Source organism: Coptis chinensis, chromosome 3, assembly GCF_015680905.1.
Source record: "Coptis chinensis isolate HL-2020 chromosome 3, ASM1568090v1, whole genome shotgun sequence".
Classification (NCBI taxonomy): domain Eukaryota; kingdom Viridiplantae; phylum Streptophyta; class Magnoliopsida; order Ranunculales; family Ranunculaceae; genus Coptis; species Coptis chinensis.
Genome location: NC_141458.1, coordinates 11422352 through 11443769, shown reverse-complemented (window position 1 = coordinate 11443769; position 21418 = coordinate 11422352). Strand labels below are relative to the sequence as shown.

General features: G+C 36.1%; 2 protein-coding genes and 1 long non-coding RNA gene across 6 annotated transcripts; all 3 read right to left on the bottom strand.

The window, feature by feature from the left end:
• Nucleotides 1-460: 460 nt before the first annotated feature.
• Nucleotides 461-781, bottom strand: LOC147507917 (uncharacterized). The gene is made up of 2 exons (XR_015217831.1): nucleotides 659-781; nucleotides 461-621 (listed from the first exon to the last, which is right to left on the bottom strand). It is a non-coding gene; the product is annotated as an uncharacterized LOC147507917 (long non-coding RNA).
• Nucleotides 782-1048: 267 nt separating this feature from the next.
• LOC147507916 (Ubiquitin-like superfamily protein) lies at nucleotides 1049-12986 on the bottom strand. 4 transcript variants are annotated; one of them, XR_015217830.1, is made up of 17 exons: nucleotides 12809-12984; nucleotides 11244-11394; nucleotides 10032-10149; nucleotides 8147-8227; nucleotides 7054-7172; nucleotides 6874-6945; nucleotides 6483-6644; nucleotides 6295-6364; nucleotides 6008-6162; nucleotides 5065-5229; nucleotides 4909-4980; nucleotides 4695-4821; nucleotides 4154-4606; nucleotides 3160-3485; nucleotides 2916-2999; nucleotides 1708-1832; nucleotides 1049-1303 (listed from the first exon to the last, which is right to left on the bottom strand). XR_015217830.1 is itself a non-coding variant. In XM_086600566.1 (16 exons), exons 2-16 carry the CDS (start codon nucleotides 11370-11372, stop codon nucleotides 1824-1826), a joined length of 2142 nt encoding a protein of 713 aa, XP_086456692.1. In that variant the 5' UTR covers nucleotides 11373-11394; nucleotides 12809-12986; the 3' UTR covers nucleotides 1507-1823. The 4 variants fall into 4 exon arrangements, 2 of the variants coding, with proteins under 2 accessions (XP_086456692.1, XP_086456691.1); XR_015217829.1 differs by having other exon boundaries at nucleotides 7054-7190; nucleotides 12809-12958; XM_086600566.1 differs by lacking the exon at nucleotides 1049-1303 and having other exon boundaries at nucleotides 1507-1832; nucleotides 12809-12986.
• Nucleotides 12987-15706: 2720 nt separating this feature from the next.
• On the bottom strand, nucleotides 15707-17371 carry LOC147507915 (uncharacterized). Its single transcript, XM_086599090.1, has 5 exons — nucleotides 17174-17371; nucleotides 17030-17067; nucleotides 16815-16908; nucleotides 16288-16340; nucleotides 15707-16150 (listed from the first exon to the last, which is right to left on the bottom strand). The coding sequence occupies exons 1-5, from the start codon at nucleotides 17229-17231 to the stop codon at nucleotides 15944-15946; spliced, it is 450 nt and encodes a 149-aa protein (XP_086455216.1). The 5' UTR covers nucleotides 17232-17371; the 3' UTR covers nucleotides 15707-15943.
• Between the last annotated feature and the right edge of the window lie 4047 nt (nucleotides 17372-21418).

The following is a 21418-nucleotide window of genomic DNA, read 5'->3' as shown; positions in this document are numbered from 1 at the left end:
TCATCAGCCTTTTACTAGAACTCTTTGTCTAATACCTCTATCTCAAATCAAAGTTCACAACTTGTTAATATATATGAAAAGCTTCGTTAGGTTGCTGTCAGCTGTCGACCTCTTGCCAAGAGCTGCTAAGCTCATAAGGCTTTGGTCAGAAGTTTATCTTTCCGAAAGTTGAAGCCAAGGTAGCGCTGCATTCTTATTATCCACAGCATCTAATAATTAATTGATTTTAACAAATAAATATCCAAACTTTAATAATTAAACAAGCAGAAGGTCTAAGAATTTTTCTGGAATCCATATATGAAATTCATGTATTATTCGTTGCATCACAGTCTTGCTAATGGAGAGACTTCATGTAGCCCAGTAGCTGGACAGCATCACAGATTCACAGCATACTAGGCTATAAAATTGAATGGAGAAGTGCGAAAAAAAACATTCAGACGTGGACTGCAACAAGCTATCCTCAGAGGAGAAATGGAATTCTCTTTCAGCAGAAAACTGCACATTTACACATCTGCATCAACTATGGGCTCCTCGTGCACAATCTGGCAAAACATGGTCAGCTTAGATAAAGCCATCAAAGATACTACATCATTCACCAAATTTTTGAACCTTTTCTCCAACCTGTATTCCTCTCAAATCTTCGAACCTTTTCTCCAACCTGTATTCCTCCCAAACCAACTGTAGGTTATGAAAGCTATGATTTCATTATGTAGGTTATGGATTGACTGTAGAACCCCAAAAAATTACAATGTTTCAATTTTCCTGACTGCCCATCCTACTGCATTCCGTAGCATTTTCCACACTTCAAAGACCAGTACCAACTTCGGCCAGCATTAGATGTCAGTTGGAACTTGGAAGGATGTTTTAGTTGCAAAGAACACAAAACAATCGGTAGTAGCTGTAGACAACTCCATCCAAGTAGACATGGCATTGTCACCATAAGCTAACAATGGACTATTGTCTCATTACGCTGTTTACCAAGTTCCAACGGAGCATTCAGTTTGACAAGAGGTGCCAATAGAAAAACTTAGTTTGAATGGGATGGAAGTAATGAAACAACACGTGTTTCATTGGAAAGCGTTAGAATAGAAATTTTGTCACTATTTCAACTATAATATCAACAAACTTCTGACCAAAAAAATATCAACGAACTGTAAAGGTGCCAATTCTGTAGCAGTGCCAGATCGATTCATCTTCTTGATCACAAAAATTACCTGTCCATCTCCAGAAGCTAAGCCACAGTTGGAATCCACCAATCATTGATGTTCCTCACTTCACAGAACTTCCATGACTTACCAACAACCTGACAGTCAGCAACAAGTACATTCTACATTAGAAATGCACACATTCTCCAATTCCACCTAGTGCATCATCCTATTCTCTTCAGTTAATCCCCATTAAAATTCAGAATAACAGACTGCCCAAAACAGTAAATTAGGACACAATACAGCCTATATCTGATAATCGGCCAAATGTGCTATAATGTTTTTTTGATGGATCCAAATGTGCTATATAAGACAAGGGAAGTCCCCAAATTCCATTAACTTGGTAAATATGCACAACTTTTCATCAAAATAATAATTAAAAACCCCTTCAAACAACGACATCGCTTCTAATTTCAAAGGAGGTAGCAAAAGTATAAATGTGTACTTGTACGAAACAATAAATATTCCTCCTAGTAGTACAATAAATATTGGAATACCGTACATCTACAACCTCTACAAAATATAAGTTACGCCTCAATCACCAAGCTGCCTCGTCAACATCTACAACAGCCATGGTGGTAATATTCACTTGCTTGAACATCCGGTCTAGAAGAAGAGTTACTCTTTCTGCATCAGGAGTAAAAAAATACAATCAAGACATTTCACCAGAAAAGGATACCTAACTACTCAGAAGGTCATTAGCAAGGTTTACAAAAAAAAAAACCTTGAGGCTTAAGCCTCACATGTTTTTATACCTTTTTAGTTTTTTTTTTCCTTCTATTTTTTCAGTTTTCAGAAGACTTTAAAATCCCTATTAGGTTATGTTTACTAATCATCAAAACACCTCATTTGATTAGAAATCACAAACTTCCATCATCAATCCGATATTTCCTTTTTTTTTTCAAAAAAAAATTAAAATAAAAACTATTGAGGTTTCCTCAAGCGCCTGACGCCTGTGAGGCTCACGTGTTTTTATACCTTTTTAGTTTTTTTTTTTCTTCTATTTTTTCAGTTTTCAGAAGACTTAAAAAATCCCTATTAGTTTATGTTTACTGATCATCAAAACACCTCATTTTATTAGAAATCACAAACTTCCATCATCAACCTGATATTTCTTTTTTTTTTTTTTTAAAAATTAAAATAAAAACTATTGAGGTTTCCTCAAGCGCCTGTGAGGCTCACGTCAAGCCTCACAGAGGCTGTGAACCTCAAGTCTTTGATGCATTTTTTTAAAACGCTGGTCATTAGCCTTGATTTCTTGGAGTTCCTATAATGGAACTATAAGTCTATAACTATACTATAAATACAATTCTACTAATATGAATCAGTGGATCAAAGCAGGTATCACCCCTCAAACCATATGGATCAACAGAGGGAGGAGATACATAACTAGGCAGATTAACGACGAATAACATTGGTAACTGTACCACTGCCCGATTTTAAGGCCAAACGATACCAAATCGTCGAAATTCAGTCCAAAAACATTATAAAAAGCAGCAGATGGAATAAGATCATGTACCTTCCAACAAAGTCTTCTTAAATTAGTAAGACTTCCACCTTTTAAGTTTGTTATTCAGGCATTTTTTACATATTTTTGGGGTTAATAGAAAAACAAGTGACGTGAAAATAAATAAATAAAAGAAAGAAAGAAAGAAAGAAACAGGGGGGGGGGGGGGAAGAGAGAGAAAAGGAAAGAGCTCCTGTGCAAACCTTCTGACGTTTCGAATTCGGCGGAGTTGGTGGACAATCGTCCCGATGATGTGAGGCCTCAACTTCTGGTTGTTCTTCCGCAGTCTGCATATAAATTCGATAATTTAGTTTCCTAGCAAGAATTTTAACCTCTGTCTATGCATTAAATAAATGTAACAAGTAATCCAAGGTCCAAATACATCTATCTCTGTGGGAAAAGAGAACAAAAAGACAGATTCAGAGGAACCCAAATAAGCATACATACTTGTGAAGTGGATTGGTGAGAAATTTGGTTATCCGAGCCATCATTTTGCTCTGGTACTGAGATTTGAGATATGACGGGCATAATCTGATGAAGTATTCTGGACAAAAAGATTCCCTCATCAAAACCCAATCTTGGCTCTGTGTCATGACTATCAGCACCGACATTGTTTCCTTCCTGAGTGGCATTCACAGATTCTGTAGGTAATTGATCAGACCCAGGAATCTGGCTTGCAGATTCTTGGCCATTTTGAATCTCACTACTCGGTTGAGTGTTATTATGAGAATTCACGGGATCCTGTCTTCTAGAAGCTGGAATATGCACTGTCCCTGCAAAAGAAGAAATTTAGGCCATTTATCTACAGTGAATAGCAGATTCAGCTCAATCTAAAGACCACACTCAAATAATCAACTTAAATGGCAAAGACCAAAGAGTAAAAGTAACCAGCTAGTGGATAAAGAACCACATACAGCATTGTAAATCCCTTGTTACATTTGGAAAAATATCTATTCTTTCAGTAGACCAAAAACACCCACATTCGAACATAAATTATTTTTTTGGCAATACCTTTATCTTTATATATAGGATAACATGACAGCCAGTCTCATAAATACTTCCTAGAACAGGCATTCATCTAAGTATTCCCGAACCTATATGTAAATGTTCATAATAATTTATACATATATGTAAGAGTTCTTTCTCGACCAGATATAGCGACCAAACCCATCTACCCATCTACGAGTGAAATTAAAGAATAGAGAAAATGGTGCATCATCTAATTTCAAGAAGATGATAAGATAGATGACAATTTCTTGATATCCAGTTTAAGGACAAAACAAGTCAAAGTTGAAAAATATTAATTGGATGGAGTAAATTCTACGTGTCTAACAAGTTTATATCATCTTGTCTACTTTTAATAAAACTGACATCTGACACATTAAAAAAAAAGGAAAAACTACAAACATATTGTGTTGAGAACCATTCGTAATAGTTGTACCTTGTTGATGAAGTTGGAACACTACATTGGCTGGATTCAGCTCAGAGACTGTAGATGCAGTACGTACAGTCTGTAAACCAGCCGTCTCTGGGTTACCATCTCTTACAGGAGCTCCAGGGCGAGGTTCACTAGATGATTGAGCTCCTCTTGCATCATTTGACAGCCCAGGAGTCATGTGCTGAACTCTGGCCAGAAGAGGATAAAATAAACCCATACCAGAAGAATTGGACGTGGAGCGGCTGATAGAAGCAGGTACTGCAGCAACCACAGTCCTGATGGGTAACACACGTACTCCAGTCTCTCCGCTGAAAGATGGACCTCCTGTGACCGCTGCTCCCTGTGGTTGAATGGAACTTGCACTACTTGGACCTCTTTCTGGCCCACTCTGCCCAGGGATTTGCTGTGAACTAACCTGCTCTCCTTGATTAGCATTACCTGTGCTCAATGAAGGTCCTAACGGTAAAACAGACTTTAGTTAGTAACCAAAAGAGCCATAAAAATCACATCGAAGGACTAACTTTTAATGAAGTAAATAGGGTACCAGCACGTATTCGTATGTCAATGTTCCTTGGAAACAATCCCGAACCAATAGTGCCACCAAGCAAACCGGACCCAGCATTTATCGCTCCCATGGGGGCTGCACCAAAGCTAGCTCCCGGTTGAAGAGGCTGTTTACAAGAGATAAATATATTATTTTTATGAATTTAAGAAATTAACGAGAGGAAAAAAAATGTATTAAGTATTAAGAGTATGACCTGCACCATAATAGGGTTGGGACCAGATGTGGATATGAAAACAGCAGGTCCAGCATTAACTACAGCATCAGACTGCAATATAGATTTGCTATGTTAGTGGTAGGCTAAAAGAGATTGCTGTGAATACAACAGAAACAGGAGGGACAGAGAGACTACCGGGGTTTGGCCCATACGCAATGTCATTGTTGTTCGGCCAAGCTCAAGAAGCAAAGCACCTAAGTTTTGCAACGAAATTCCTGTTCTCATTGCACTTGTCTGGAGGCTATTCCGCCAAGATGAAGAGGTTACATTTGCTTGGTCTTCGAGTTGTCTTGCAAGTTGCTGCATTATGAATGATGAGATGCTATGGAACAGAATTTAACAGAATAAATTTACACTTGAAAGTTGAAGCTAAAATAACAAAAGCAGGTTAGAAGAAATACTAGTACCATCAAGTTGGTGGGAAGTCGGAACTTAAAAAGTAACCGTGTTTCGCTTGCTACACCCATTTTCATGACAGTTCATTTGAGAGGCAGTGGGTTTAAACTTTAAACAGAAATTAGTAATATATTTTACTGTTTGGATGTATACGAATTAAGTGAAAGAAAAGCTAAATAAAAGTGTGTTGATCTTAATGCTGATGTCAGCATGTGATGAAATGTGGTACCATGATTCTGCATATATCTGAAAACATCTATTATGACCTAATGATGTGCCGAAATGTATGATACAATATAAGCCACCAAAAAACCACCTCTAAGGTGCCCTTGATATTTCAGTAGTCAAACAATCAATCCCAAGATCTTATCCAACATATACGGTGATATCTTGCTATAGTAGTGAATATCTATGGCAAACTTTGAGATCACACCACCATGCTCAAACTCTATATGGATGTCTGTAAACTACTATAACCAATCTTAAAACATATCTTTATCTAAAAATTCACTCTAGAATACACAAAAATCTATATACATTTTAACACATCTCAACAATTGTCTACTTGCATTGTGCACAGATTCCTTTTTTTTCTTGTATCATGCCTGTATTTATACTTCAGAGTAGGGAATTATGTTTTGACTACTAGGATGCATGATAAGGGTGGCACTTAAATACATACTAATAGGCGCTCCCCAACTTGTTCAGTAAGCAATTGTCTTGCGGATAGCATGACTTCTGCTAAGGATGCAGCAGTTGGCAACCCTACTTGTCCAGCATCTGAATGCACGGCAGTGCTCTGGCTAGCATCCACAGCGGGGTTACTCTGGTTTGTGCCTGCCAAAAGCAGCATGTTTCATCATCTTAGTCGGCAATGATATCCAAGTTAAATGAACCAGAGTAAGAACCAAAAATAAAATTAATAAAATAAATAAATAAATAAAGAAGAAAAAAATAAAAGAAACTGACCTATAGGACTGAATTCCTGCCTCAAATGGCGTATATACTGGACCAAAGTTGTCAAAGAATCAGGAATAACCTAAGCAAAAGTTTAAATAACGTTATCCTCAAGCAAGAAAAACTTCTTCGATGATATTTCACACTCAACCAGACAAACTTAAGTACAGCTTCATGTCTAGGAAGGCCATGAATCGTACCGGCGGCTGCACAGATCCCAAAGAAGCTGTACTGGGCATCCGGAAAGCACCAAGCAGTGGATCAAATTGAAGTCTAGCAGTGGGCTGGTCAGGTTGTGGTTGGTTTGAATCTGACACAGCACTAGCACCAGATGTTCTTTCAAGTCCATCTGGTCCAGGCTCCTGCCATACAAATAACTTAGTACTGAACAGATAGATCAGAGAAGTAGAGTTATACATAAGCTTCTTCTATAGAGTACGCCTGAGGATCTAATTAGAGTATTTCTTTTAGATGTTGCTCCTCCAACATATTCATGATTGATGAACAAGAAAAAAGGCTGAAAACTAAGAGACAGGTGCAGATTGTTGCAAATCTATATCAGATGCTAAGGTGTTTGCCATCAAAAGATACCATATGATCAGTTCCTTCAGTGCTGCCTCCAATACTAGTTAATCCAATAGAACTGAGAACAGCTGAAATAATCTGCTCATAACAAAAATGCACAGCTTTAAATTTTTCCTACAAAATGCACAAATTAAAAACAGATAGTAAATAATAAATTACCATTCATCCATTACAGCAGATACTCACCCTATTGAGATCTGGAATACCTCCATCTCCTTGATCAGCTATGTTAAAGCTTCCAAGTAATACTCTATGAGCTATGTGGGCGCCTCCATTTTGGCCAGCACTTCCAGCAGAATCACTTGCTGGGAATTCCATAGCGTCTTAAAGTTAGAAGTTGCAAAAGGTAAAGAAGCCTTTCAGTTGTTTGCCATAGTGTCTTAACCATTCAGTTGTTGGCCTTTCTTTTAACTGAAAAATCTCATGTATTGATATATTAAAGAAATGAAATTAACACCAAGATGGCAGGCCAAGGCTGTTACACATGGACCAAACAACCCAACCCCTATCCACCACAACCCCTCCGAAGCAAAGATACCATAATGAAAGGCACAGTTGTTGACCACATATAACAACGGCACGGAAATAGAAATATACTAGGGGAAAGTTGTATCATGTATTTTGGGTGCACCCTTAAACGGCTTAGAAAGTGATTTTCCTTATATAAGGGGCATAACATGTGAAAAGCAATTAGTGAAGGGCAAAGCAGAAAAAGAAGCTAAAAACAAAACAAACGTGTTGCAGATAGAAATAGCATACACATTGTAGCGAGAAAGCCATTATACGTTCTTAACCCAAATTTTGGAATAAATGTTTGGAAACACTATTTAGAATATTCAAAAAAGGATAAAAATGAATACCAAACTTTAAAAAGGCAATCAGCCTACTTTGAAAACAAGTGCCAAAGGCACATGGATTATACATGGGGTGCCAACATATCTTAAATCTTGCTCTACGAATAAATTCAAAGGGACATGTATGGCCAACTGCTAGTACATAAATATACACTAGGTTCTGAATGGAAATCAAGATTTTGGACATGTTAGCTTCTGACTGGATTCTAATAATAAGAAAAGTCGTAGATATCTTCCCCTCTCTCTCTCTCTCTCTCTCCCTCTGCCCCCAAAATAGTACTAAAAATAACAATATCATTAATAGTAATAGTAATAAAAATATTTAAGGGGAAAAAATTATCAACTTTCTAATTGAAATTACAGATTCACAGCAACATTTGTTTGGAATTTGGATCAAGCAGCTAATAAGCTTTAACATAGCAAACCTGGATTATCGGGTGAGCTCTCTGATGATGGAGGAATGGGTTGTCTAACAACCAAATGCAGAGTGTGACCATCTTCCACATCTAGATAGAGTCAAGGACAAAACTCAAAATCCACATAGTTAACTAAAATTATAAACACATAATAAGCTTAAAAGCTTACGATACATATAACTGCACTTCTGAGAATCAGTAGTAAGAAATGACTTCATGCCCATGCACCAATAAATCAAACGGGAACAAAAAAGGTATCCGCCTAAATGGGTTAAAATTATGATTCTTAAAAGTACTCTGTTTGTCCCCAGATCATGAAAGTAACTCCATTCACATTTCAATGTACTTTATCACATCTGATTAGAATAATAACACGTAAGCACCAAATTAGATAGTAGATGGGTCTTAAATCCTATTTTCCACAATAAACTGTGTCTGACACCTCTATCCATGTCGGATTGTGACATACGTATCATTGCCCATCCCCATATCATCTATATGCCTATGACACTAGGTTGGTCCCCTTAACACCACTTATCCGGTGATTTCCTTTGTGGGAAAAAAAAGGTGGGGGCAAGAGGGGATGCAACCAACCCCACTCTACAACATGAGAAACACCCTTAATCTTGGAGACCTCTTACTGTGTCTCATTGTCTCCAATCAACTACAAGATCCTCTAATAAAAAAGTCCTCTGCTAAACGCCATTCAATGTGCACCACCAAGGAAATGCTTTGAAAATATCATGAATTGTGTTCGAGACATCCTTAAATATTGCTCTATTAGTCTATTTCTATCAAGCCATCGGACCAGCGCGTAGTATAAAAGCAAAATCTTCCAAATACCAGTCTCATAATTTAAAGTAGCGACTTTGGCCCACCCTTACCAGAATAGGCCAACAATTCTTAATCTCAAATGTACACCAAAGGTCAAGCAGCTGAGTTGCTGAAAACAAAAAGCTCGAGCAACCAAACAAACCAAGAAGAGATGATAGATTCGCACCTATTTGGTATCCTTATTCACCTCTCCCTCTGTTGCATGGGTACTTCATATTTTCAGTTGTGTCTCGTGTCCGACACTCCCGTGTCTGCGTGTTTGACGCGGACACACGACCCAAATACGACACCTACACTTCTACAGTAAGAGGTGTAGGATAATGTATCTTTTATAAGATATGACCCACAGAAACATAAAATATTAGAATTGAGATCCTGTAACCACAGAATTTTACTTATCTTTTCAATAACCTTATTGCCAAATAGTTTTTCTAATAAAAAAATTAAAATTAAAATAAATATTAGCCGTGTCCACGTATCTGCTTTTTAGACCATGCCATGTCTAAATCTCCGTACCGGTGTCCAAATTGGACACTCGTACCTGTACCCATGCAACACACCCCTCTCCCCTAAGATTCATAATCAACATTTTGCCTTGAAGGGAGTGCCATGAGCCATTGAGTCTACTCAGCCAGGGAACTTGCTCTATACCAAGTTTTTTTGTTCATATACATATACAGTGGCCCTTCTGCGTTAAAGAAGAATGTGCTTAAAAAATGGACAAATGGAGAAAACAATGGCAGCAGAACTTCAAAAACTTATTATCAAAACTGCAAACAGAGCAGCTTCCTCAGAGCCTATAATGCACATCATATGATATAAAGCATAAAACTGAATCAAATTTGTAACAAATTTTACCAAAAAACTAAAAAGTTGCACGAAGACCATTCTTCAAGAACCAACAAAATTATTTTAAAAAAAAAATCAGCTTAGACATCACATATGAATCGGAATCAAAAGAATATATAACGCATGTTCTCTAAAATACTGAATATATAATGCCTTAATATTTGAACTTCCATCATCACCACCAACAAAGATCACGCATATCTAAGGATACGGTATGCTGAAAGAAGCTGATCATCTTTCAAAACCTTTCCACGGCATATTAGGCGTTGTTGTTCTGATACTACTCCAGTAACAGTTTGAATCTGTTCCTTTAACTCAGGAACCGGCACCTGTAGACAATGATATTTTTGAAAACTTAAATCGACTTGAATACTCGGAAATCATGTTTTAACCGTAAGGTGTGACTTACTAGCAAAGGCCTCAATGAGTTAGTCTCAACTCATTTTTTAAAACGCAAAAGTGCGGTGCGGGGCGTTTGACTAGCTCATGATGTGATGCGCAAGCCTCAAGGTGTAAGGCGTAAGCCTCAAGCGCATAGCCATTTTTAAATCTAAACAAATTTTTATCGTATAAATATAGTTCTAAAGTTACAAAATACTAAAAGATGAGTTACTTTGGTTTGATAATACCATTCAACGTTCATCTCTGCTCTATAACAAAAAAAAAAACAGAAATGCTATAATGTGGACAAGTAATTTTTGCAATCGAGGCTTACTGTCTATACATTGGAAGCTTACACATTAGTGTGTGAGGCGAACGTAAACTTCAGGTTCGCCTCACACACTAATGCTATAAGAGTTGCGCCTCACAAGCACAGATCTTTTTAAAATATTTAAACAATTAGCATCATATAAAAATGTACTGGAGGCTTCAAAAACATACGAAAAACTGAGCCACATCCATAGTTTCATACTTCAATAATTTCATAGTTCAAACCGAAGAAATAACATTAATAGTGCAACTATATTAATGAAAATGCACAACAGCTCTTGAAAAACCAAGGTAGTGGAAACTTTCATGATAGTAAAAACACGGGCAGAAAATAGAAATAACGACATTGCCTTCAAGAGATTGACTTTGCACATATTACAAATTATCTAAAACTGATTCAGCTACTTGTATATAAAAATGTGATTATGTAGAATCCTTTAATCGGAAAGAGATGCTCTAAACCTACTGTGAGAATTATATTGCAATTACTAGAAACATGGAAAATCTGAAATTATAATCAATAATCCGTGGACATTCAAAATCCCACTCAATTCCTTCCCATGTTTAAATGTTGAACGTAGACCAACGTTGAAAGCCTTAAAAGGAATACAATGCATTCAAAGCATCTTTGCGTTAAAAGCAACTACATAATTTCTTCTAACTCAAATCAAATTAATAATCAAGAGGCCCCAAAGCAACAAATGGAACTTACACGCTTATTCACTCGTAACGTGTATGTTTGAGAATCTAATGTCTTTATCTTGATTTCGACAGTAGTCTCGGAACATTCTGCCTCGTCAACCAAATCAACCATTACCTCATCAGCTCCATTACTCCCCATCTTCCAAAAAATCTCAGTTAACCTGAAAATGCCGCAAATCAATACAAGATTGGTATAATCAGCATTGCAATAATTAACTTAAAACCAACAAGTATACAAATAATATCTTACATAAATATATAACAATAGCACGGTTCATATATGTCTTCATATTTAGAACAATAAAAAAAAGAGTATTACGGTCTAGCAGGTTGAGATAACATGCTCAGAAAAAAAAGACATGACAAGCACTGAAAAGAGGCTCTCCTATAACGAAACCAACAAGGCATTCGGACCTCACAAAAACAAGATGAAACATCCATAGACTGACACCTAAACAATTAGGATAACTAAATAAAACAACAATCTATATATTAAGCTACACTATTTTCTGTCACTAAAATACAAAATAACAAAGAATGGCTAGGAAGCACTTGAAATGTCTCGAGATTTGCATTTTTCTATTGCTGTATTTGCATTTCATTTCCCCGAGTTACGTGTTATTCGGCAAGTCTAATAGATTATTGTCACTCTCATTTTCGGGTAAGCAGTCTGGCCTAGCCGGATAGATTTGCCCACCCCCAGTGGCAGAGCCAGGAATCACCGACACATGGGGCACATGGATACCTTATCGGGGAAAAAACACCTTGATTTGAATGGATTTAAAAGCTTATTATTAAGCCACTGAACCCAGCTAAGTACGGATTTTTTTTTTGAATGGCCTAACCATCATTGAAAAATGTGGTAAATTTAGATTGGGGATAATATGTACCAAGAACCTTTGAGTCTGTACACATGTTTCACTTGAAATCCTAGCTTGTGAATCGACAGTAGTGCAACGTAGCTTATGTATAACAGCATTGTTAAAATGTGTTTTGGGTAATTGTACTAGATAATTCACCTGGAGTCCTTCAGTAATTGACTAATTGTGCTTTGACTTAAATGGTGGAAGTAGTCCATGACGTCGCTAACACATTGGCAGTAACTACAAACTGATTTCTGCCCCATGTAACCAACATTTCATTTCTATTTTCTCAAAAATAAAACTATAATAACTGTTATTACGTAAACCACTATAGGTCAGTATGATAATTCGAACCTTGATCCTAATGTAGAACGAATTTACCAATGAGTGTCTTTAAGGCACACAACATTTCCCAGTAACATATAAGCATAGCTAGTCATCATTCTCAAATTTTCAAATAATCTAAATAAAAAAAAAAAAATGCTTCCACACTACACTAGTCAGTAATCAAATCAAGCCTAGGGTTTCTAATCAATCAAATGCACAAACAAACAAACTAATCATTGAACAAAATTTCTTATCTACAAAGCATTTGATAATAACTAATACTATAAACACGAAACAATTCAATCGATCAAATTGATGAATCCAATTCAATCAATCAAGAATATATATATATAGAGAGAAAGAGAGTTTAAAGAAAAAGATAAACCTGAAATTAGGGTTTTGTGTGTGTGTGTGTGAAGAAGGTTCGAGAAGAAAAGGAGAGAGAGGAAAAAAAAAGAAAGAGTGTTGGGGCTTATATATCTTTGGCCTTTGCCTTTTTTCAGTTCTCTGTCTTGTTTTCTGGCGCCGTCTGACGAGGCACGAGGAAAAGTTAGGTTCTGATCCACTACTCCTTGTTTTATTTTATTTTATTTTACTTTACTATTTTTGTCCAAGCCCAACCCGATTAATCATGGGCCGGAATGTTATGGGTTGGGCTAGAGTTATTCGCTTGATTAATTTATAGTGATGTACAGTGTTCATGTTGTGTATAATTAATGTGTCGGGGACAAAAATAGTGATGGGTCACTTTTACATGATGATTGATTGTAACATTTCATTATCTGTTTACAGCTGAATCAGAGAGTGAATGTTTTTTTTAAAAAAAAAATTCTGTCCTATGTATCGTGGTGAAGATGGTGAATAATATTTGACTTCGCTCATCAGTTATGTGTTTGTTGGTCTGGACTCTGTTCTTATCCATATATATATATATATATATATAGTTTTTATTAAGGACTAGTCCATAGGGTTTCCCAGGAGGTTCGAGTTTTAGCTTTCTGCTAGATAAATGAAAGGGATCTTGCAAGAATGAAAACATTGTATCCGATCTAAAGTTGTTTTTGAAAGCATGAGTTGTAATAGATCATAAGGTATGGAGGTCATCAGACTTGGAGTAAATTTTTACTTGCTCTGACATATGGAGTAGTCCTTATTTACTAGAGTACGATGACTGAAAATATGCAGTTGGAACTGATGATACCATCAACTCGCCGAATGCTCACAACATTTTAACGTACGCCACACAAAATAGATACATTATTATGATGAATGAGCATCAATGGAGTACTGTGTACATTTTTTTACTCATCCAAAGAGTGAAGTGTATGGAGACTAATAGCACTATTCGTCATGGACCTTTTCACGGATCTAATTTTGTGCTGAGTGTTTTTTCGGGGTAGGGGTCTGGTCTAGGGAGCCAGGGAGGCATGATGGCAATTCCCTATGTCACTTCAAATTTTTGCCTGCAGGTAGCTCTAATTCTCCAACGCCTAATTGAGGATTAATGAAAGAGTTTTTATTGGAAGAAAAAGGAAAGGACTAGAGAATTAAGCATTTGTGTTGTTGCTTCACTTTTTCTTTTAAGTATAGTGTACTAATAGACTCTATGATTTTTTTCTCTGACTTCCAAAGCTTCCAATGCGTGTGCTCTGCACTTCCGCTTGTCTAAGTTTCTGCACGATATTTTTGTTGGCTTAAGTGAGACCTCAGGGACCTGGTGTTGAATAACATTGACTGTTAGCTAATACGGCCACAAACGGGCACATTATTGAGCCAACCAACACCATATGTTGATATCTGTGGTTCTCAACTTATCTCTGACTCTTACTGACTTGTTATTCTAACTGCTGATCCTTCAACTCATCCGATTGTTCAGTCTGAAGTCTGAAGTCTGAACTGATGTTTCATCAATAAGAATTTAGAACTGATGTTCAACAACCAACAAGGCCATCCAAAGTTACTGGACATTTGCCAAACCTTCACATATTACACATGAACCTATAGAATTAGAAACATAGTCCATCAAATGGAGGAATGACCATTGAACTAATTTTTTTCTGGATAAGCTAGGTGCTGCTGCTGACAAAGGTATGTGCTCGGTGCTCCTCCTATCAAGGGTCTTACACGGGCCACCTATCACGATACAAAGGTCCATATGGTTCTACATAATAGTAGGACATTATATCGGGTTCCACCATGGACAAAGTTATCGAAATCAGAATAATGAGCATGTCAAGTGCAACGTGGTCTATATGTGCTCTGTATTAACTGATGTAATACCACATACTGCAGCAACGACGTGGCTTAAATATGGTTCTTCCCTTGAAATTCTATTACAATGTCAATTCAGGAGACCAAGGCACGTGTGACCCAACATAGAACATGTGAGCCCACACCTAAAAGTGACCACTCAACTCGTACATTAAATTGCATAAACATGTTAACCCCACATCAAAATCCTCTAATAGACCTTGCCGGGGTACAAATGCATAAAGGGTTGGTCACATAAAACACATTACCTACTTCATTCAGCTGATGCTTCTCTAAGCCCTAATCTTCAACTATTCTCTAAAATGATTTGTGGTCCCTTCATAAGTAATCTTTACGGACTCTATAATTGGGATGGTGATCTTGGAAAAATGAGTATGCAACCCATTTAACATTATGAAAAAATTGGTATGATCAAACATGTACATTATGCCGCGCTTACACATCCAAAACTAACTCTGTGATCAGTATTCATTTTTGGATCTTTTAGTATTACCCCCTACTAGATGAGTCAATTAAGATTTCTCCCAACTAGATGGGGAAATTAGAATCTCTCTTATAAGTACACACAAAAGATTGACCGTGTTTTTTTTTGTGTGTACTCGGGGAAGAGACCCTAATTTCCCCATCTAGTTGGGGGAAATCCTAATTGGCTCATCTAGTAGGGGGTAATACAAGTTAACCCATCATTTTTTTATTTTCGAAGTATGATTAATTATGTACTATATATAGGTTGATCGTCAAAAGCATTGACAATATGGATGAGTCGTCATATCAAAACTGTTGTTAACTTCTACATTTCATACACAATTTTCTGGATTGCAACAAATGCAGTGAACACTTAATAAAGGAAGTAATGAACTTTTTGTATCATATCCATGTCACCCAAATTCTTGAACTTCATAGTTCACAAGTACATCCTTCTATACCATGATGGAATGATAAAAATGGGACGTACAATAATTAAGACCTAAAGGAGAATCTATGTTATCAATATATTCACACACACAATTCAAGCATTAAACTCATGTTATAATATAATATAAAAGGTTACAAAGACTACTAATTAAGGCCTCAAGTGATCATCATGTATTCAATCATATCATCAAAAGTAATAGAATATACTATATTACTATGTACAGGATTAGCTCTAATCCTAAAAAACTGCTGCATTTCTGTAATGCTGTCCAACTTAATTCTATATTCTTTTGGCTTTATGCTGTTTAAATTCTTGCTTAAGTTGTTGACACATTCAGTTATGAATTGGAGGTTTTCTCCTTGCAGGAGAGTAGTCCATCCCAGCAATATCTATAATATCCGGATATTGCCCCGTGGTGGTCTCCCTTTGTTCAGAATGTGGTAATGATTTCACGGAGAAGTTCTCCTCGTTCTTGATGGGAGCTTCTTCAGTTGGACGCTTGGCTGTCGGGCTGATCTTAGTCCCTTCATTCTTTACAATCTGTTATAGGGAATATGATCAGAAAATGGAGGTATTAAGAGATCGGTCTATATTTCCAAAGTACTCTAAATCCTATGTTGAAATTTTGAAAGTAATAATAAGTTACTATATATCTCTTTTCTTGCAAATAGACCAACCTTTTGAGTTGTGGTTGTAAATGGTGTCACAGTGATAAGTTTTCTACTCCTTCCTGCACCAATAGATAGAGTACTCAGATATAGTTTAAAATCTATATGAGAGTACATGTTATGCATGCAGATTCTTTGGTTACTTTGCATGTAGGGGGTTTACACAAGAAGCTAGTACTGCTAACAAATAACTAAATAATGTGAACATTAAAGAAGTCATCTGTTTGTAACAAAGAGACTTAGCTAGCTAGCTAGATTAACAGTGATGGATGGGGCAGTATTGTCTAGATGACCAAATTCTGAAAAGATTGATTTCAATCAACTGTCAAAATTGGGGAGATTGGACTTGACTTGGGGTTTTGTTAGAAAATTAAGGCGATTAGAACTTAAAAAGTAAATTAGAGAGACTCGATCAATGGTGCTTGGGCTTGTGAGACCTAGGTCCTAAGTAATCTTCATGAAACCCTGGTTGCTGTTGGTGGATTTCCTTGTGTAGAATTATAATTAAATAACCTTCTGTTCGATCTTCAAGGTACCTGAACACTGTCCATTTTTGCATAAAACCACATCTTCAGCACCATTACTGCCGCCGGCACTTACTTCAGCTTCAATCAATCTGTCCTTCTCCTTCTGCATATTAACACGTGTTCATTCAAAAACAAAGCAACTAAGAGAACACTTACTAAGAAATAAACACCAAAGTTTTCTACAAATTAACAAGCAAGTAAAAAATGTAAGTTATGGTGCTCACAAGGACTCTTTGCTGAGCAAGTGCTTTCAACCGTATTCCTGCATACAATGATAAACAAAGAAGAATAAGATATGCTCATTAATGTAAACTCCGTTTTTGTGTGCAAGAGCTCTATTGTGTTTGTGTATATATAGCTGGACATACCTTGAACATCAACAAGGAGAAGAAACAAAACAAGAGAGGCTAGTAAAGCAGGCTTCATTTGGAAATAATTGTAATGCAAGCTAGGAGGAAGATAGGGAATGAATACACAGATTTTTGGAGTTCTTTTAGAACGAGATGAGTTTAGATTTTAGAACGTTTGTGGCTTTTGATCTGTGAATGGTGAATAACTAGGCAAATGCTTCCTTAAATACATAAGCCTGTACAGTGTTTTGAAAGATCCTGTACACCATAAGTAGGTTAGCTACCAATCCAAGGCCCTTATCTGCCACAGAACCACCACACAACACAATAAAAGATTAACAGTTAATCACTATTTTGAGCATTCCATAGAATTAGTGAATCAGAACTTAGAAAGTTAGAAGCTTGAACATCCCTCTGTATGGAATTTTTCAACAAGCCAAAGAGTGAGTGAAAAATTTCTGCAATTTAAAGATTCAGTACAGGCAACTTTCTTTTGTAATTTTGTCACTGTGTGAGTTCTATTGAGTTTCCGTACGTGGCAATTTCGAGAAATAAAAAGTAATCCGTAATTTTTGTATGTGTGTTCACATGTTTCAAACATTTGAGAAGTATAGAATTAAATATGTTTCTCCATAATTCAAAAGATTAATGCATGCATCCAAAATTCGGAACTATATAATATACCGATAATAATAAATAAATAAAGTTTTGTTGGTTTTGGTAATGGAGTTTTTGAAGTAGGGCAAAAAAACAACTAATTAGTATAGCTACAATGAAAATGGAGAAACATACAAAAAAATGTGCATGACTAACTAACACTATTTCGTCCCGTTTGCATTTGATACATTTGGTTTTTTTGGCACCATATACGTTTGAGTTGTTTAGAAGGATGTAGAAAGAATTAGACAACAATGGGTTTTCATGAATAAGTGTTTTAGAAGATTGGTTTTGCTATTCAGAAGGGACTAGCAGTATAATTTGTAGCGCATTTGACCTCTAAATCTTTTGTTTGATTTATTTTTCATATCAATAAATATATTAATAATTATGGTAGGAGTTAATCAACACTAACGTTTTTCTTTGTATTTTTTAAGGGAAAAAATACATTAAAACCTAAATACAAGCTCTTTTAAAATTTTCATTTTCTTTCTTTTTTCGATAAATCAAAACACTCTACGTCTCTAGCTAGATAAAGATAGGGCCCAAATAAAAATGCAGTAGGCCCAAAATAATATAGGTGGTTCTCCAATCTCCATGAAGGGACCTTATGGCCTTATGGGGGTATGAGTTATGCCTCTTTAACGCTAGGATCAATATGTCTCGAAAATAAAAATAAAAATAACCTGGTAATAGCATATATTAGCCCATCTCTTCTTCAAGCACATAGTAAAGGGCCGCCGGCCCAATTGGAAATTTATAATTGTCCATTAGAAATTCTTCGAACAACACCACACTGGAAAAAAGAATTTCTGTTTCAATTCACACAACTGCAATGGCGGCGAGAGACTTTAGACTTTGGACATTGTTGCATATACAGTACATTTGTACTGCCCTAACTAATATTGGCAAGTTGCAACCAATTACTAGTATCCAATGTAATTCACCATTTATCCTTTAAGGTACTTTGTTCTCACTCCTTCCTTGCCTATGCAGATACCAAAATCTAAGTTCAGGAGGGTACATTAGATACCCTTAAATTGTTAAATCTTAATTACACGGTGAAAAAATAATTAAATTAAATTTTGAATAAACATTAACTAATTAAAATGACGATCAAATACGCAAAAAAAAATATTACTTTTTTCTTTACTAGAAAATATCGTGATTTTGCTTTTCTATTTTATTTATAAAATATTTTAGTTGGCTAGGACTCATATTAGCAACCAATTTCCAATTTGTTTTGGCAAAAAATTAGTCCGAGGACCCATTTTTGAGTGAAAATAACTATCACAACCAGCGTTTTTTTTTAAATCACTCTCAAATACAATTTTTGGGTAAAAATAATCCTGAAAACCAATTTTTGAGTGAAAATAACCCATAAGAACAAATAATCTAGATTTGAAATAAATATTTTTCGATTTTACCATTTTTGTCGTTTTGCTATGAACAATGAGTGTTCATACCTTATGTCGATATGTGAACAATGATTGTCCATACCCAAATAAGTGAATATACCTCATACAATATATTAATGTATGAACAATGATTGTTCATAACTCATGTTGAGGTATAAACAATGATTATTCATATTCCAATAAGTGTTATTACTTCTTACTATCATACATTATGTTGAGGTATGCATATTGATTGTTCATACCCCAAATAGGTATGAATAATAATTGTTCATAACTACTCATGTTGATGTATGAACAATGATTGTTCATATCCTAAATATTTATGAACAATGAACAATGAATTTTCATACTTCAATAGGTGTTCTTACTGATCATCCATTATGTTGAGGTATGAACAGTAATTTTTCATACCTGAAATAGGTATGAACGATAATTATTTATACGGACAATAATTGTTCATACCCTAAATAGGTATGATTATTGAATGTTTATATGAACAGTGGTTGTTCATAGCTTATGTTGAAGTATGAACAGTGGTCGTTCATATCCCAAAAAGATATGGACAATCATTATTCATAATATATACACCAGGTCATTTCAGTTAGGTCGGACATTTATTATTTCGTACTAGGGGTAGTATACTTGATTTTCCATCTACCCTAGCCGTTTTTAATTTCGCATCTAGGGTATACTTGACCTTTCATATACCTGTTCCTTGTGAGTGATTAAAAAAAATGGTTTCGAGAGTTACTTTTAATTTCCCCCGTTTTGTCATGGAGACTCCATACTGTTTTGGTCCATGCATGTCAAACAAAGACACGATATTTTGGATTAAGGCACTGATTAGTTGATAGTCGGTAACAAAACAGGACCAAAGTGTACACTATCCGCTAAGGCTAAGTTTAATGGTGCAACAAAACACCAAATATGATGGGAATTGTGATCCAATGGTGCGTCAAAATGCTAACCCACCAACGCTATCGGTTCGCCAATGCTATTGGTATAACTTTACCTATCTATACCGCCAATTTTAACGATATAGCGTATAGTTTACACGAGTGGCGGCCATAAGAAATCGGAAAAACCTAATCTACACGTTATACTGTGTGGTGGCTGGAATTTTGGTTTGGTAACAAACGAGGGAAAGGGAAAGAGAGTTGGGAGAAATGATAAAATGGGGGGGGGAGGGGTTTGAAATAGAAAAATCTACACGCCATGACCAATGGCGGATACAAAATAAATTTTTTTCACTCCCCTTCCCATTACCAATGGCGGCTAGATGGGTTGATTTTTTTGGGCTTTTCTCTACACGCCTATGCCACTGCGGATAAAAAAACAAACCATTGGATCCCGTTATGCTCTCCGACTAATCCCAACAGTAGTGTGGGTTTGGTGTTTTAGCCCTCCGAACCATTGGACTCAGCTTTTTAAACATTATGTGGTCACGTATATGAGACAAAAAATAATAAATTCGACGCGGACAAACGATGCAAAAGTTCCACGTTAACTATGACGTTTTGTTTTGTCTTTTAGTTACTTGGTTTGTTTTCATCCACGTGGACGTCAAAATCCCAGTTTTGAAATTGCTGACTTGGATAAAATGCCACGTAAGCACCGTCAATATCACACTAGCTGTTTAGTTGTCTCTGTTTCTCAAAGCAAGAAAACAAGGAGTGCCGACGCTTGCCGGGTATTGAAAGTGGCAGTGTCTGAATAAATATTAAGACTACCTAAAAAGGGCCTTTGCTTTTGGCCATTTGATCTTCCCTTGTTTTGAAACTTTGTGTTGTGGTGATGATGCACTGAGATTTGTTGGGCTGCCATGTGTCATATATGATATATCACATATGTGTGTGTAAGACTGTAAGTTCCAAAAAGGAAATTTTGATTTTTGATGCCAATTGCCAAGAGATTTTGAGTATTCTGATCTTATTCTGTTGATTGATTTTAACTTGTGATGCTAAGTAGGATTTCATAATTAAGGTGATGCTAACTATATATGAACTATCTAATCAGCACTCCGAGTATAAATTTTGAAGCTTATTAAAAAAGAATTCAAACCAAAAGAGAAGTACATTTTCTGGCAAAACTAGCCAACGCATCTTCATGTTTATCTATGACCACTAAGTTCCAACTATCAGTAACAAAGTTTATTTCAATCTTGAAACTCGGAAGTCAAGTCCCAATA

Excerpts from the sequence above, each read along its gene's own strand:
- LOC147507916 (XM_086600565.1), bottom strand. The coding sequence starts at position 11,372 with ATGGGGAGTAATGGAGCTGATGAGGTAATGGTTGATTTGGTTGACGAG. Across the intron at positions 10,150-11,243 it reads CGTTACGAGTGAATAAGCGT|GTGCCGGTTCCTGAGTTAAA; the intron begins GTAAGTTCCATT and ends CATTGTCTACAG. Across the intron at positions 6,645-6,873 it reads CTGAAGGAACTGATCATATG|GAGCCTGGACCAGATGGACT; the intron begins GTATCTTTTGAT and ends TTTGTATGGCAG.
- LOC147507915 (XM_086599090.1), bottom strand. The coding sequence starts at position 17,231 with ATGAAGCCTGCTTTACTAGCCTCTCTTGTTTTGTTTCTTCTCCTTGTT. Across the intron at positions 17,068-17,173 it reads TCTCCTTGTTGATGTTCAAG|GAATACGGTTGAAAGCACTT; the intron begins GTATGTCCAGCT and ends CATTGTATGCAG. Across the intron at positions 16,341-16,814 it reads CAAAAATGGACAGTGTTCAG|GAAGGAGTAGAAAACTTATC; the intron begins GTACCTTGAAGA and ends CTATTGGTGCAG.